This window comes from Hypanus sabinus, chromosome 6 (assembly GCF_030144855.1).
Source record: "Hypanus sabinus isolate sHypSab1 chromosome 6, sHypSab1.hap1, whole genome shotgun sequence".
Taxonomy (NCBI): Eukaryota; Metazoa; Chordata; class Chondrichthyes; order Myliobatiformes; family Dasyatidae; genus Hypanus; species Hypanus sabinus.
Window position 1 is genome coordinate 9,932,969 of NC_082711.1, and position 14,818 is coordinate 9,947,786.

General features: G+C 43.3%; 1 protein-coding gene across 4 annotated transcripts in view; it reads right to left on the bottom strand.

Moving 5' to 3' along the window:
- Positions 1-14,818, bottom strand: part of recql4 (RecQ helicase-like 4) — a 98,413-nt gene continuing 83,595 nt past the window's right edge. For 3 of the 4 annotated variants that reach the window (XM_059971675.1, XM_059971674.1, XM_059971673.1), the window contains 8 exons: positions 13,478-13,615; positions 11,807-11,984; positions 9,642-9,771; positions 9,061-9,233; positions 8,159-8,345; positions 5,399-5,558; positions 3,469-3,577; positions 1-1,491 (listed from right to left, as the gene is read on the bottom strand). In XM_059971675.1, the coding sequence (XP_059827658.1) occupies positions 1,367-1,491; positions 3,469-3,577; positions 5,399-5,558; positions 8,159-8,345; positions 9,061-9,233; positions 9,642-9,771; positions 11,807-11,984; positions 13,478-13,615 (1,200 nt within the window). In that variant the 3' untranslated portion in view covers positions 1-1,366. The remainder of the gene's footprint in view (positions 1,492-3,468; positions 3,578-5,398; positions 5,559-8,158; positions 8,346-9,060; positions 9,234-9,641; positions 9,772-11,806; positions 11,985-13,477; positions 13,616-14,818) is intronic. The other variant, XM_059971677.1, reaches the window with a different exon arrangement.

Sequence of the window (14,818 nt, forward strand, 5' to 3'; positions counted from 1 at the left end):
GTGGAGGCCAATTGTCTGGATGCTTTCAAGAAGGAGCTAGATAGGTATCTTATGAATAGGGGAATCAAGGGATATGGGGACAAGGCAGGAACCGGGTATTGATAGTAGATGATCAGCCATGATCTCAGAATGGCAGTGCAGGCTTGAAGGGCCGAATGGTCTACTTCTGCACCTATTGTCTATTGAAACCATCCTCTCCACATCCACTCAATCCAAGCCTTTCTATATTCTATAGATTTCAATGATATTCCCCCTCATTCTTCTATACAGGCCCAGAGGCTTCAAACACTTCAATTGTTGGGGGCAAACAGGATTGGGTAAGCCACAGGCTTGGAAGGTGGAATTAGTCAATTCTAAAATTCCAGAAGGGAAGCACTGTAAGCTACTGACACAAAGACCAAGAGCACTATTGCTGAAAGAGAGAAAACAATCATAGCAAAATTTATTTAAAAAGCTACAAAAAGTTTCTTTTGAGAGATATCTTACCAAAGGCGTAAGAGCTTTGTAGATAAAGAAGGACATAGAGTGTGACTGTAATAGCTGACAGTCCACTGTAACACAAGCTGTCTTCAGACACTGCTGTTTCTTCTATTCACATACAGGCTCTCTGCTACCACAGTGAAGGAGGCAACTGAATAACCAAAGTTGCGAGAGATCAGGAGGCTTTTTAAAACTCTTTATTCTTAAATATGTCACTGTGATCAAAGGAGATTATTAAAAATAACTTTGTCCAAATTGAGAAAAGTAAAATATTTCTACATGTAGAATGTTTTTTTTTGATGTTTTTGATTTGAATCTGTACTTCAGATGGAAGATCTGTTCGCAGTAAAATTAGCTTGCATTTCCTTGTGTTTTCCTCTTTTTAATAGTTCCTGCCTATTACACAGTGATAGCAGGTTTCACCATTACAACACACATTTTGATCAGATGCTGGGAGCTGTTGCTGGACGCTTCCCCTAAACTCTGTGCTGATGTTACCATATTAGCTTTACCCCTCAGCTCCCGATCTGAACCACATCTCACTGGTTACCATCAGTCAGGAGGCCAGGATGGAACCAGTCTCATTGACAATTTCTACTCTGTGAGGATCCCTCCTCCTGCTCCATCGTGACTAAATAGGGCCTTGCTTCCACTGATGTTCCTTTGTCTTTTTTGTGGGTGGATAGACTGAAGTGAACAGGAGCCACTGTCGCAATTCGTTAGTTACCACAAAGTAGGGGCAAGGAAGTGTCCACCTCTCCAATTTCACCTCTGTCGACTGCTGCCAAACCCCTCACCAAACTTGCAGAACATTTACATTTAGACACTCACTGCAGCTGCCTGTAATGGTGTTAGACATTGCAGAATCCTTTGCAATGGGCATCCCTCAACATTTCATCGCAATTATTTCCTCTGTTGCAATCTGTATTATTTGATTGAAGTCAAATTTGAGATACTTTCGCCAGAATCTTCGATCCCGTCCATAAACCTTAGCTGGATAGCAGGGACTCTCTGTGGAGGAATGTGGTCAGGAAAGACTTAATAAAATAGTACTAGTACAACATGGAGCAGGCCCTTCAGCCCACAATGTTGTGCTGGTCCAATTAAATGAGTAATCAAATAGCCAACTAATCTCTTCTGCTCACACAATATGCATATCTTTCCACTCCCCTCACATTCATGTGCCGATCTAAGCATCTCTTAAATCAATGATCATGGCTGAAAGATTAGAGCTGGGAGCTTAATGCCCAAAGATACACATTGTATTGAAAGACAGGAAGACCAAGGGGGTGGCGTTGCTCATTTTAAAAAAAATCAAATCAAATCATTAGAAAGCGGTGAATCATTGTGGATAGAGCAAAGGAACTGCAGGGGTAAAAAGACCCTGATGGGAGTTGCATGCCAAACAGGCAATGTTACGTATAGTCATAGGGGACTTCAATATGCAGGTAGATTGGGAAAATCAGGTTAGTGCATGATTAAAGGAGGGGGACTTTCCAGAGTGGCTACAAGATGGCCTTTTGGAGCAGCTCGTGGTTGAGACCACTAGAGGATCAGGTCTGGATTGGGTGTTGTGCGATGAACCAGAATCTGGTCCCTCTGACCATGTATGTTTCCTCTGGCTGCTTCGGTTTCCTTGCACATTCCAAAGCTACCACCCAAACTAGAGCCCTGACTATTCGCCTACCGACACAACCGATCTACACTGCTCTATGTACCATCCTCACACATCTGGAGAAGAAGGACGCTTATGTGAGAATGTTGTTCTTGGACTACAGTTCAGCATTCAACACCATAATTCCCTCCAGGCTTGACAGGAAGCTCAGAGACCTCGGCCATGACCCTGCCTTGTGCAGCTGGATCCTGGACTTCCTGTCAGATCGCCGGTAGTGGTAAGAGTGGGCTCCCTCACTTCTGCCCCTCAACACAGGTGCCCCTCAGGGCTGTGTACTAAGCCCCCTCCCTTACTCCCTGTCTACCCATGAGTGTATCGCCACTCACAGCTCTAATCTGCTAATTAGATTTGCCGAGGACACTACATTGATTGGCCTAATCTCAAACAAGAACAACGTGGCCTACAGGGAAGAAGTAATCTTTCTGACACACGTGTCAAGAAAACAACCTCTCCCTCAATGTTACAAAAACAAAGGAGCTGGTTGTGGATTACAGGAGGAATGGAGACCAGCTAACCCCCATTGATATCGATGGATCTGTGATTGAGAAGGTAAACAGCATTAAGTTCCTTAGCACCCACTTCACTGAGGATCTCATTTGGTTTATACACACCAGCTGTGTGGTGGAAAAGGCAAATTGCCTCTTTCACCTCAGACGGTTGAGGAAGGTATGGGTGAGAGCATCCTGACTGGCTGCATCATTGCCTGATATGGGAACTGTACCTCCCTTAATCGCAGGACTCTGCAGAGAGTGGTGTGGACAGCCCAGTGCATCTGTAGTTGTGAACTTTCTATGATTCAGGACATTTACAAAGATAGGTGTGAAAAAAGGGCCCGTAGGATCATCAGGGACCCAAGTCACCCCAACCACAAACTATTCCAACTATTACCACAGCATAAAAGCCAAGACCAACAGGCTCCCGGACAGCTTCTTCCACCAGGCCATCAGACTGATTAATTCACGCTGATACAACTGTATTTCTATGTTACATTGACTGTTCTATTTATTATAAATTACTATGATTGCACATTTAGTGGAGACGTAAGGTAAAGATTTTTACTCCTCACATATGTGAAGGATGTAAAAATTAAAGTCAATTCAGATCAAGATGTATAGGTTAGGGTTAGTGCGTTGTGGGTATGTTATGTCAACACCCGAAGTGTGGAGACACTTGCAGGATGCCCCCAGCACAAGCCTTGGACTGTGTTCACTGTTGATGGAAACGACACATTTCACTGTATGTTTTGAGGAATATGTGACAAATAAAGCTCATCTAATCTTGATAAGAGAGGAATGGAAATCAATTATTTTTACCAATCCCATGAAATATCCTCGCGATGGCTCTGCCCGAGAACTTCTCGTCGAGGCGAAGCGACAGCAACAGGCGGATGTCAGCACGGATGTGAGTCTCCCAGTCGCTGAACTGAAAGATAAACACACTTCCATCGTTCAACACTTCCATCCTGTGTGAGCCCAAGTCCAGCCCACCTCTCCTCGTGGCACCTACGGAAGGAAACTGCAGTGTGGAGCCAAAAGAAAAGGAGGGGGGGAGATCATAATGGATATTTTGCACTCGGGATGCTGACACAGAGACTATGGAAGTGAGGCAAAGCAGCAGTTTAGGGATCATGGTCCCTATACAGTTTATACATGAGGAGGTCTTTGCTTTCCTGAGGCAAATCAGGGTGGACAAATCCTCACAGAATGACAAGGTGTTCCTTCAGACCCTGTGGGAGGCAAGTGCAAAAATTGCAGGGACCCTAGCAGAGATAATTAAATCATCCTTAGCAACCGGTGAGGATTCAAAGGATTGGAGGACAGCTAATGTTGTTTAAGAAAGGCTCCGAGAATAAACCAGGAAATTATAGGCCAAGAGGCCTGACATTAGTTGTGGGAAAGTTATTGGAAGGTATTCTAAGGGACCAGATATATGAGTATTTAGATACACAGACTGATTAGAGATAGTCAGTATGGCTTTGTGCATAGCAGGTCATGTCTAACCAATCTTATAGCACTTTTCAAGGAAGTTACCAGGAAAATTGATGAAGGCAAGGCAGTGGATATTGTTTGCATGGAGATCAGTAAAGTACTTTAGAAGGTCTAGCAAGGGAGGTTGGTCAAGAAGGTTCAATCACTCACCATTCAAGATGAGGGAGTAAATCGGATTAGATATTGTCTTTGCGGGAGAAGCCAGAGAGTGGTAGTAGATGTTGCCTCTTTTTTACTGGAGGCCTGGAACTAGTGGATTGCCCCAGGGATTGGTGCTGGGTCCATCTTTGTTTGCCATCTATATCAACAATCTGGATGATAATGTGGTTAATTGGATCGGCAAATTTGCAGATGACACCAAGACTGGGGGTGTAGTGGACTGTGAGGAAGTTTGCAGTGGGATCTGGACCAACTACAAAAATGTGCTGCAAAATAGGACAAGTGTGAGATGCTGCACTTTGGGAGGGCCACCTGGGGTAGTGAGAAATAGAGCTCTGAGGAGTGCAGTAGAACAAAGAAATCTGGGAATACGGGTCCATAGTTAATTGAAAATGCTATCACAGGTAAGAGAGGGTTGTAAAGAAAGCTTTTGACACATTGGCCTCCACAGATCAAAGCACTGAGCACGGAGCTGGGATGTTATGTTGAAGTTATACAAGACGCTGGTGAGGCCTAACTTGGAGTTTTGGTCACCTATCCACAGGAAAAATGTAAATAAGCTTGAAAGGGTGCAGAGAAAATTTAAAAGGATGTTGCCGGGACTAGAGGACCTGAGTTACAGAGAAAGGTTGAAAAGATAATGACTTTATTCCCTAGAACGTGGAAGACTGAGGGGAGATTATTCAGAGGTTTACAAATTTATGAGGGGTATAGAGATGTGAGTTTGAGGTGTGCTTTCTTTGTTGCTCCAGATTCCAATATAACTTGTGTCCCAAATCTTCCCTGGTGACATCCATGGAGGGAAACAACAGTTGAGATGAAGGGCATTGACCTGAAACATTGAGTGTCCATTTTCCTCCATAGATACTGCCTGACCTGTTAAGATCCTCCAGCAATTTGTTCCAAATTCTTGTCTCTGCAGTTGCTGGTGTCTCCATTCTTTCCTGGTAAAGATTTAGGCTTAGCCACATCCTCTACTTGCAAACCCTTGGTGTAATATGGTGACTAGAACTGTACACAGTATACCAATGAGATGTAACCTATGTCAGCACACTTTTAGCCAAGGCAACACCCAAAAGCTAGAATAGGCACTAACCTTCACCCTGTCCAGGTCATTGTCCTCCTCCAGTTCTGGGTAGGCAGCCAGTTGACCCTGGTTGTTTTGGTCAAAGTAATCCTTCAGCAACTGCTTTAACTGTGCACTCTTCTCCAAGTCAATGGCATCGGCACACATACCGCAGTTCCTACAGGCCACACTGGAAAACAGAGATGGTGTGATAGACACAAAGAAGTGGAGAGGCCCAGGCATGAACTAGAACACTTCAGTGACCATATCTCACCAACAGAGAGAATTCTCTCCAAGCTACAAGCAGATGGGGAACGAGGAGCATGACTAACCACGGCATAAAGTGTCCATGAACTCAATGTCTTTAAGGGTGGTGTGGTAGGATAGTGGTTAGCACAACACCTTACAGCAGCAGGGATCTGGATTCAGTTCTCTCTGCTGTCTGTAAAGAGTTTGTATGTTCTCCCCGTGTGACCATGAGTTTCTAATGGATGCCCCGTGTCCTCCCACATTCCAAGACATACAGTTAGGGTTATGAAGTTGTGGGCGTGCTACAGCAACACGTATGGGCTGCCCCCAGCACAATACTTGACTGTGTTGGTCATTGACGGATTTTACTCTATATTTCAATGTACTCGTGACAAATAAAGCTAATCTTTATATTTTCACTTCACTGAATGTCAGTTTCTACCGTCATCCTCGAGAACCCTCAGGCAAGTGGGGAGTGAAGAGCATGACTCGCCATAGTCCATTAACTCATCCTCATTGTTATAACAGACAGAGTGGCACACTGCCGCAGCGGACAGAGCTGCTGTCGTACAGCTCCAGAGACCCAGGGCTGATCCTGTCGAGTTTGTACACTCACCCTGTGACCTGTGGGCTTTCTCCTGATGCTCTGATTTCTTCCCACATCCCAAAGATGTGCAGGTTGGTAAGGTAGTTGGCCAATGGAAATTTCACCCCGCCTCTCCCCTGCATGTAGGTGAGCGGTAGAATCTGGGGGTGGGGAGTTGACAGTAATAGGGGTCTGGTGTAAATGGAGGCTTGATGGTCAGCATAAACTCAATGGGCCGGAAGGCTTGTCACAGCGCTGTGCAACTTCATGACAGCCCCTCCACTTCCTTAATGACCTCAAACAAAAACAGAATATTTCACCTTTCAAGATTCTAGATTGTTTAATGTCATTTCCAGTACACAAGTGTAAAGGAGAATGAAATAATTGTTACTCTGGATCCGATGCAGGAGGAAAAATCACAATGAGATAAAGAACACAATAATAAAAAGCACAATAAATATAAATACATAAGATAACATATATATAGAAAGATAGATTGATTGTATGCCCATAAAGTAACACTAGGCACAGGAGTGTCTGTACATAAGGTGACTGACAGGAAATGATAAAGTAGTGGTGGTTGGGGGTGTGGAGGGGTGGGTTAGTGGGTGGAAATGTTGATCAGCATTACTGCTTGGGGAAAGTAACTGTTTATATCCATGAACAGGGTGGGTGGGATCCTTCATGATGTTCCTGGCCCATTCCAAAACCTTTCTGTATATTTTTCCTTGACTCCGGGCAGGCTAGTGCTGATGACGTTTTGACTGCCTGTTGTTGAAGCCTTCCTGTCCGCCACAGTGCAGTTTACATACCATGCAGTGATGCAGCTTGCTAGGATACTGCTGTGGCCCATCCACTTCAAGGTTTGATGTGCTGTGCATTCAAAGATGCTCTTCTGCACACCACTGTTGTAACTCGTGGTTATTTGAGTTACTGTTGCCTTCCTGTCAGCTTGATCCTGTCTGGCCATTCTCCCCTCACCTCTGTTATTAAAAAGGCATTTTTGCCCACAGAACTGCTGTTCACTGGATGCTTTTTGCTTTTGGCACCATTCACTGTAAACTCTAGAGACTGTTGTGCATGAAAATCCCAGGAGATCAGCAGTTTCTGAGATACTCAAACCACCCCGTCTGGCACCAACAATCATTCCATAGTCAAAGTCACTTAGATCTCATTTCCTCCCCATTCTGATGTTTGCTCTGAAAAATTGGACCTCTTGACCATGTCTGCTTGCCTTTATGCATTGAACTGCTGCCACCTGACTGGCTAATTTGATACTTGCATTAACGAGCAGATGTATCAGGTGTATCTAATAAAGTGGCCACTATTTGTATGTGCTCTAAGCTTAATGTTCTGCTCCAGCAATGTGTTGTTCTGTGCCAACTTCAACAGAGAAAGTCATACAGTTGCACTGACACCCATACATCACACTAACCCCACAAAAAGCTACATTTATCTCCGCAGCACCCAGCTTCCTCTGTAGCCTCTCACTCGCAGCCAGCACTCACCCTGCATCCCTCTCAGAGGAGCTGTCAAGTCAAGTCACTTTTATTGTCATTTCGACCATAACTGCTGGTACAGTACACAGTACATGACACAGTACAAAAACTAGACTGAACTACGCAAAAAACAACACAGAGGAAAAAAAACAGCTACACTAGACTACAGACTTACCCAGGACTGCATAAAGTGCACAAAACAGTGCAGGCATTACAATAAAAAATAAACAGGACAATAGGGCAGTAAGGTGTCAGTCCAGGCTCTGGGTAATGAGGAGTCTGATAGCTTGGGGGAAGAAACTGTTGTTACATAGTCTAGTCGTGAGAGCCCAAATTCTTTGGAGCCTTTTCCCAGACCACAGGAGGGAGAAGAGATTGTATGAGGGGTGCGTAGAGTCCTTCATAATGCTGTTTGCTTTGCGGATGCAGCGTATGGTGTAAATGTACCACCCTCACCTGTGGAAAGACTTGAAGGAAGCCTTGAGGCAGAGCAGGGCAGACTTCTCGTGGGACAGAACCCGCTGGTGCAGGAATTCACAGATCCTATCCAGTTCTTGGTGGTTGAGATCTCCGTAGGACCGGAAGTGGAAGGCAAGGTCGCTGAACTCCACCAGTACTCCACTCTTCCCAGTGCCCGGAATTCCTAGAAAAAAAGTCAGGGCAGGAGGAATAGCAGATGCCCGAGTGAACAAAAGGTGACCCCAGGATGGGGCAGTTCTGAGATTTTGCCAAAGGGGCAAAGGCTTTACCGTGAGGAAGCCCAGAATCAGGGGGCCTGACTGAATTTGATGGATCTCCTGGAGAAACACGTGACCGACAGCTCAGAGACCACAACTGGGACCAATTCCTGGAAAAGATGATTTACACTCTGATGATGAGTGTTTAGCCTACACCCACTGGAAGAATGACTAGAGATCTCTGATAGGTGTAAGACAATGAAGGGTGAAACTACAGAAAAGTATGTCTTCCCTGGAGTTGAGAAAAGATTAAAAAGGGACCCAAGGGGCAGCTTCTTCACACATATGGTGGTGCTCATATGGATATATATATATAAAACATATTTTATAACGTAGTTTAGCGGTTAGCGTAATGCTATTACACTGCCAGCAACCCGAGTCTGTGACTGCCTCTGTGTCCCAAGTGGGAGGATGTACCACAGTAAAAGGACTTTGTGGCGTCAGCTGGAAATAAATAGTAAGGACAAACAATAGGTTAGTGGTTGTAGAAGAATCACAAGGAAAGGTCAGAAGTCCACAGAGAGAACATACTGAGTTATTTCACAGCCTGATATATGGATATTATGGAAAGTAATCTCAGAGATATGACAAATGGACACTGGCTGAACCCTGGGTATTCACCTTTCCTGCAATCAGTCATCCACTGTAGTTGCCTCAGTTCCCGTTTGACTGTGAGCAGCTCCCATCCCATTGAATCCGCCAGCTCCACCACATCAAACTCTATTGAACTGGAGTGGGAATGATCGATGCCGGACAACTGGGCTTTGGCAAGGGCCGCGGCCACAGCAGGACACCTTCAAAGAAAGATGTGAATTGTCACCTGGGCCATCAAACCATCAATGTTATTTCACAAGCAACAAATAAAAGATTAATTTCTCATGGGACAAAAGAACATAAAATAGACAAATTACCTTAGAATACATAAGTTCATCTTGTGGACCAACCTAATATCTTCCACGACTATTTAAAAACTAACAGAATTATGGTTTACAATTCACAATACCCAGCTCTGCAGGTCTTTCCCATCACCTCCTAACAGAGCAGGGACAACGTCATAAACACATGAGATTCTGCAAATGCTAGAAGGCCAAGAGTAGCACTCACAACATTTTGGAGAAACTCATTAGATGAGGGAGCACCTTCGAAGAGGAATAAATAGTCTACATTTCAGGCCGGGACCCCGATGAAGGAACAACGCCTACCTTCTTGCCACGGCTCTGAGCTGTAAGGGTCCATTGTAACAGGTGAGGCGACAGTGTGAATAGGTTGGGTAGATCAATTCCAGCCAGCGTTGGGGGTGAAGCTCCAAGTAGCAGAGCAAAGTCTCAATCCCTGCAAGAACAGAGTGCACAGGAGTCACCACAGCACTGAAAAACCGCACATTCCACCAAACACCACCCTCCCTGACAACACACACAAGATGCTGGAGGAACCCAGCATCTATGCAAGTAAATAGCCAAGGTTTTGTGTGGAGGAGACCCTTCTTCAGGGCTGAGAAGGGGGAAGATGCCCGAATTAAAAGGTGGAGGGAAGGGAAGGAGGCTAACTGGAAGGTGATAGGTGAAACCAGGTTGGTGGGAAAAATCAAGGGCTGGAGAAGAAGGAATTTGATAGGAGAGGAGAGTGGATCACAGGAGAAAAGGAAGGAGAAGGGAACCCAGGGGGAAATAACAGACATGAGAAGAAGTAAAAAGTCAGAGTGAGTAATAGAGGAAGGTGAGAGGGAGTTAAATTTGTTTACTGGAAGGAGAAATTAGTATTCATGCCATCAGGTGGGAGGCTACCAGGACAGACTGTAAGGTGCTGCTCTTCCGCTTTGATGGACAGTTCATCCTGGCACACGAGCAGGCCGTGGATCAACTCTTTGGAACAGGAATGGGAATTGGAATTAAAATTACACTCTCCTTCGTGGGTAAATCTCACAGCAGGAGTACATCAGAAAGCGGATCGTAATCAGGTCGGTTTTCTTTAGTTCACATTTATATTGAATATAAGTTGTTTAAATGCAGAAATTTGACCCCAGGAAAACTGATGTGGAATAATTAATGAACATTGTTTTAAAAGGCCAACTTCATTTGTCACAGGTACATAAAAACATAGAGCAAAATGCATTGTTTGTGTTAATAACAATCCATGGATATGCTGAGGCAACCTGCAAATGTCACCATGCTGTGACCAGTGGTGTGCTATAGGGATCAGTGCTGGGACCTCTGAGGCTGTGTCTCTGGTCTTACATTCTCCCATCACAGGAAACATCCTCTCCACATCCACTCTCAAGGCCTTTTACCATACGATAGGTTTCAATGAGGTCACCCACACCTCATTCTTCTGAATACAGGCCCAGAGTCATCAGACACCCTTCATATGACAAGCCAATCAATACTGTAGTAGATACATTTTCATGAACCTTCTTTGAACCCTCTTTATCCTCTGTAATTCTTGTTACTCCACTGTAATACTGATACATCTGACTTTAGTTTCTCCTCAAATTTGAGGGTGAATTCAATCATCTTATGATCACTTTCCCCCAAGGGTTCTTTGACCTTGGGCTGTCTAATCAATTCTGGCTCAGTACAGAACACCCAAGCTGATCCTTGAGTGGGCTTAACCATGAGTGGCTCTAAAAGTCCCGTGGGCATTCTAGAAAATCCCCCTCCTGGAATCCAGCACCAACCCGATGTTCCCAATATACCTGCATCTTGAAATCCCCATGACTATTGCAACATGGCCCTTTTGGCATGCATTTTCTATCTCCTATTGTAATTCATAGGCCACATCCTTACTACTGTTTGGGGGTCTATATACAACTCCCATAAGGGTCTTTTTATCCTTACAGTTCCTTAGCCCTATCCACAATGATTTAATACTTCCCAAACCTATGTCACCTCCTTAAAATGATTTGATTTCATTTTTTTTTACCAACAGAGCAATGTCGTCTCCTCTGCCTTCCTATCTGTCATTCAGATGCAACATACACCTTTGGATGTTAAGGTCTCAGCTATAATCTTTCAGCCATGATTCAGTGATGCTTATAACATCATACCTGCTAACTTTCAACTGTACTGCAAGTTCACTTACCTTACTCTGTGCATTCAAACACAACACTTTCAGTTTTGTATTCACCCTTTACAATTTTGTCTGCCTTTTAATTGCAACTTTTGCCCTATCAACAGCCTCTCCTCACTACACATTGCCTTTGTTTGTAAACCATCTTCAGCACTATAGTCCGCCTTTCCTACGATACTTATTGCATTGAAATATATTAATGACTTAGACACAAATAGTCATTTAATTATTAAGTCTGTAGATGATATGAAAATTGATGAAAGTCAGATGTAATTCCTAAATATTAAGTCCAGCTGCTTACCTTCTTCCCGGATATCCAACATTTCCACTGTTTTCTGAATCGGCAATGCTCTCTCGTGCTTGGGGCAGATCCTTGGAAGAGTCCTGTCATCTTCTTTGAAAGGCTTACTTTCCTCAGGGAACACCTCATCAGATGGGTCAGGGATGTCCATCATCTCATCGTCTGCAATTTCCCCACACTGTTGGGAGAAAATATGGGCACAATCTCTTTCCCAGGGTACCAGAGTCTAAAATTAGAGGACTTAAGTTTGTTAAAGGGGGTAAAGATTAAAAGGGGACTTGAGGGGCAGGTTTTGCACATACAAGGTGATGGGTACATGAAACAAGCTGCCATTGGCCACCATGGACATGATGGGCCGAATGGCTTGTATCCATGCTGTATGACTCTGACTGCTGTGTTTGAGTCACACACTGACCAGATTTGGGAATGTTGGTAGATTATCACCAATGAATAAAGATTTAAAGATTAAAGATTAGCTTTATTTGTCACACATACATCAAAACATAGTGTGAAATGCATGGTTTGCATTAACGACCAACACAGTCCTGACGACTGTGCTGGGAGACAGCCCATGGGTGTCATCATGCTTCCAGCGACAACACAGAACGCCCACAACTTTAACCCGTACATCCTTGGAATGTGAGAAGAAAACCAGAAAATCCTGAGAAAACGCAAACGATCATAGGGAGAATGTACAACTTCCTTACAGGCAGCGGTGAGAATTGAACACCGATTAGTGGTCACTGGCACTGTAAAGAGTTGGGCTAACTGCTATGCTACCATACTGCCTTTTTGTTTTAGCAATGCTAACTTTTGTTTTGGATTTATTTAATTATGGGAATTTGTTTTCCAGCCTTGGTGGTGGGATTTGAATTCAGTCTCAGATAAGTAACTACAGTCTTTAGTTACTAATCCAGTAATTTAAACATAATACAAATATTTTACCATTAAACTAATCTGATAGTGTTTCATGATCGTATAGACCTATATCACATTTAGAGCTGTAAATGATATAAAAAACTCGGCGGATATAAACCAGAAAATTAAGGATTGTTCCTTCATAGGGTCACTAAGATCAGCAGCAAACTCTTATCATTCTCAAAGGTCAATGTAAATTTATTATCGAAGTATGCATCTTTACACACCCTATAAAAATATTGCACGTGAACAAAGCCAAATCTTTGAGTATATTTCAAGCCGAAGTTGATAGGGTCTTGGTTAGTAAAGGCCTCAAAGGTTATGGGAGAAACCTGGAGAATGGGGTTGAGAGTGATAATAAATCAGCCCTGATTGAATGGTGAAGCTTACTCATTTGAGCTCAATGACCTAATTCTGTTTCTATGTCATATGGTCTCGCATGTGCAGTGGGATTTTATTTCAAATGTTATATAAAAATGAACATGCAAGCTGAACTAAATTTTAAAAATAAACATAAATATATTAAGATGTACAAAAAAGCTGGATGAACTCAGCAGGTCCGGCAGCATCCGTTGACTGCTTCTTTCAACAGATGCTGCCCGACCTGCTGAGTTCATCCAGCTTTTCTGTATGTCTTGATTTGACCACAGGATCTGCAGTGTACTTTGTGTTAACATAAATATATTAATCAGAAAGATTTATTTATAATCGAAAATCAAAGGGAAATGCTTCCTATTAGCTTGTTTGACTTACGCTGTTGATATCCTGCAGTTTCTGGTGGATGTCACGGCACTTGCAGGGAGGGAATACTTTCTGGACCAGTTTTTTGACAGTATAATAATCCACGGTGTCAGCATAGATATGCCGTCTGAGCTCATTCATATCCCCGCCCTGTGCACAAGGTAATGAACAGTGTGATTCCATTGTTGAAATATCAAAACAAAAATTTAAAGGCCTAGATAGAGTGGATGTGGGGAGGATGTTACCAATAGTGGTGGAGTTTAGAACCACAGCTCACAGCCTCATTATACATTCGTTTAGAACAGAGATGAGGAGGAATTTCTTTAGCCAGAGAGCAGTGAATCTGTGCAATTCATTTCCACAAATAACTGTTGTTGCCAAGTCATTGGGCATATTTAAGGCAGAGGTTGATAGGTTCTTGTCAGAGAAAGCAGGAGAATGAGATTGAGAGGGGTGATAAACCAGCCATGATTGTATGGCAGAGGCGGCTTAGTGGGCCAAATGCTTCTATGTCATGTGGTTGACAGTTCAATGGTGAAAATGCACATGTGAACAAAAATAAAACTAAATCCTTCTTTACTTTTCCACAGTACCACACACATTTTACTGACTTTACTGGACAATTCTACTGCCAAATTTTTTAACCATGGTCATCAGTAGAGTTACCATCTTCTCCACCAGTCAACAGCAGTCTGGTTTCTTTTTTTTTAAATTGTTTTTTTAATGCATTTTCTACAACACTACAAATAAAAAAAAAACCCAAACCAAAATAAAAAAAATAATACAGTGCAAAAATAAACATACAAGCAGTCTGGTTTCTCGTCCAACTGGAAGACATTTCATTGAGTCAAACAGCCCAGAAATAGTCCATTCAGCCCTATTCACCCCTGCTGACCAGTGAGCACCCTTCTATACATATCCCAATCACCAAACATGTGGTCCATTTCCCTCTGTGCTTTTATGTTGAGTGATTTAGGGCTTTTCCCTTTGAAGTGAAGGCAGATGAGAGATGACTTGATAGAGGTGTACAAGATGATAAGAAGCATAGACAGAGTGGAAAGCCAGAGACATTTTCCCAGGACGGCAATGACAAATAAAAGAGGGCATAATTTTAAGGTGATTGGAGAGTATTGGGAGAATGTCAGAGGGAGACATAGAGATTGGTGGGTACATAGAACGCAGTAGTAGTGGCATTGCAGACATTTAAAAGACTCTTAGATAAGCTCATGATGAAAGAAAAATGGAGGACTATGAGGGAGGGAAGGAAATTACTTAGAGGCCTCACATTCCAGCTCACTCCCATTACCAGCTTTGCTATTTAGAAAAATAGAGGTCTATGACAGAGGGAAGAAA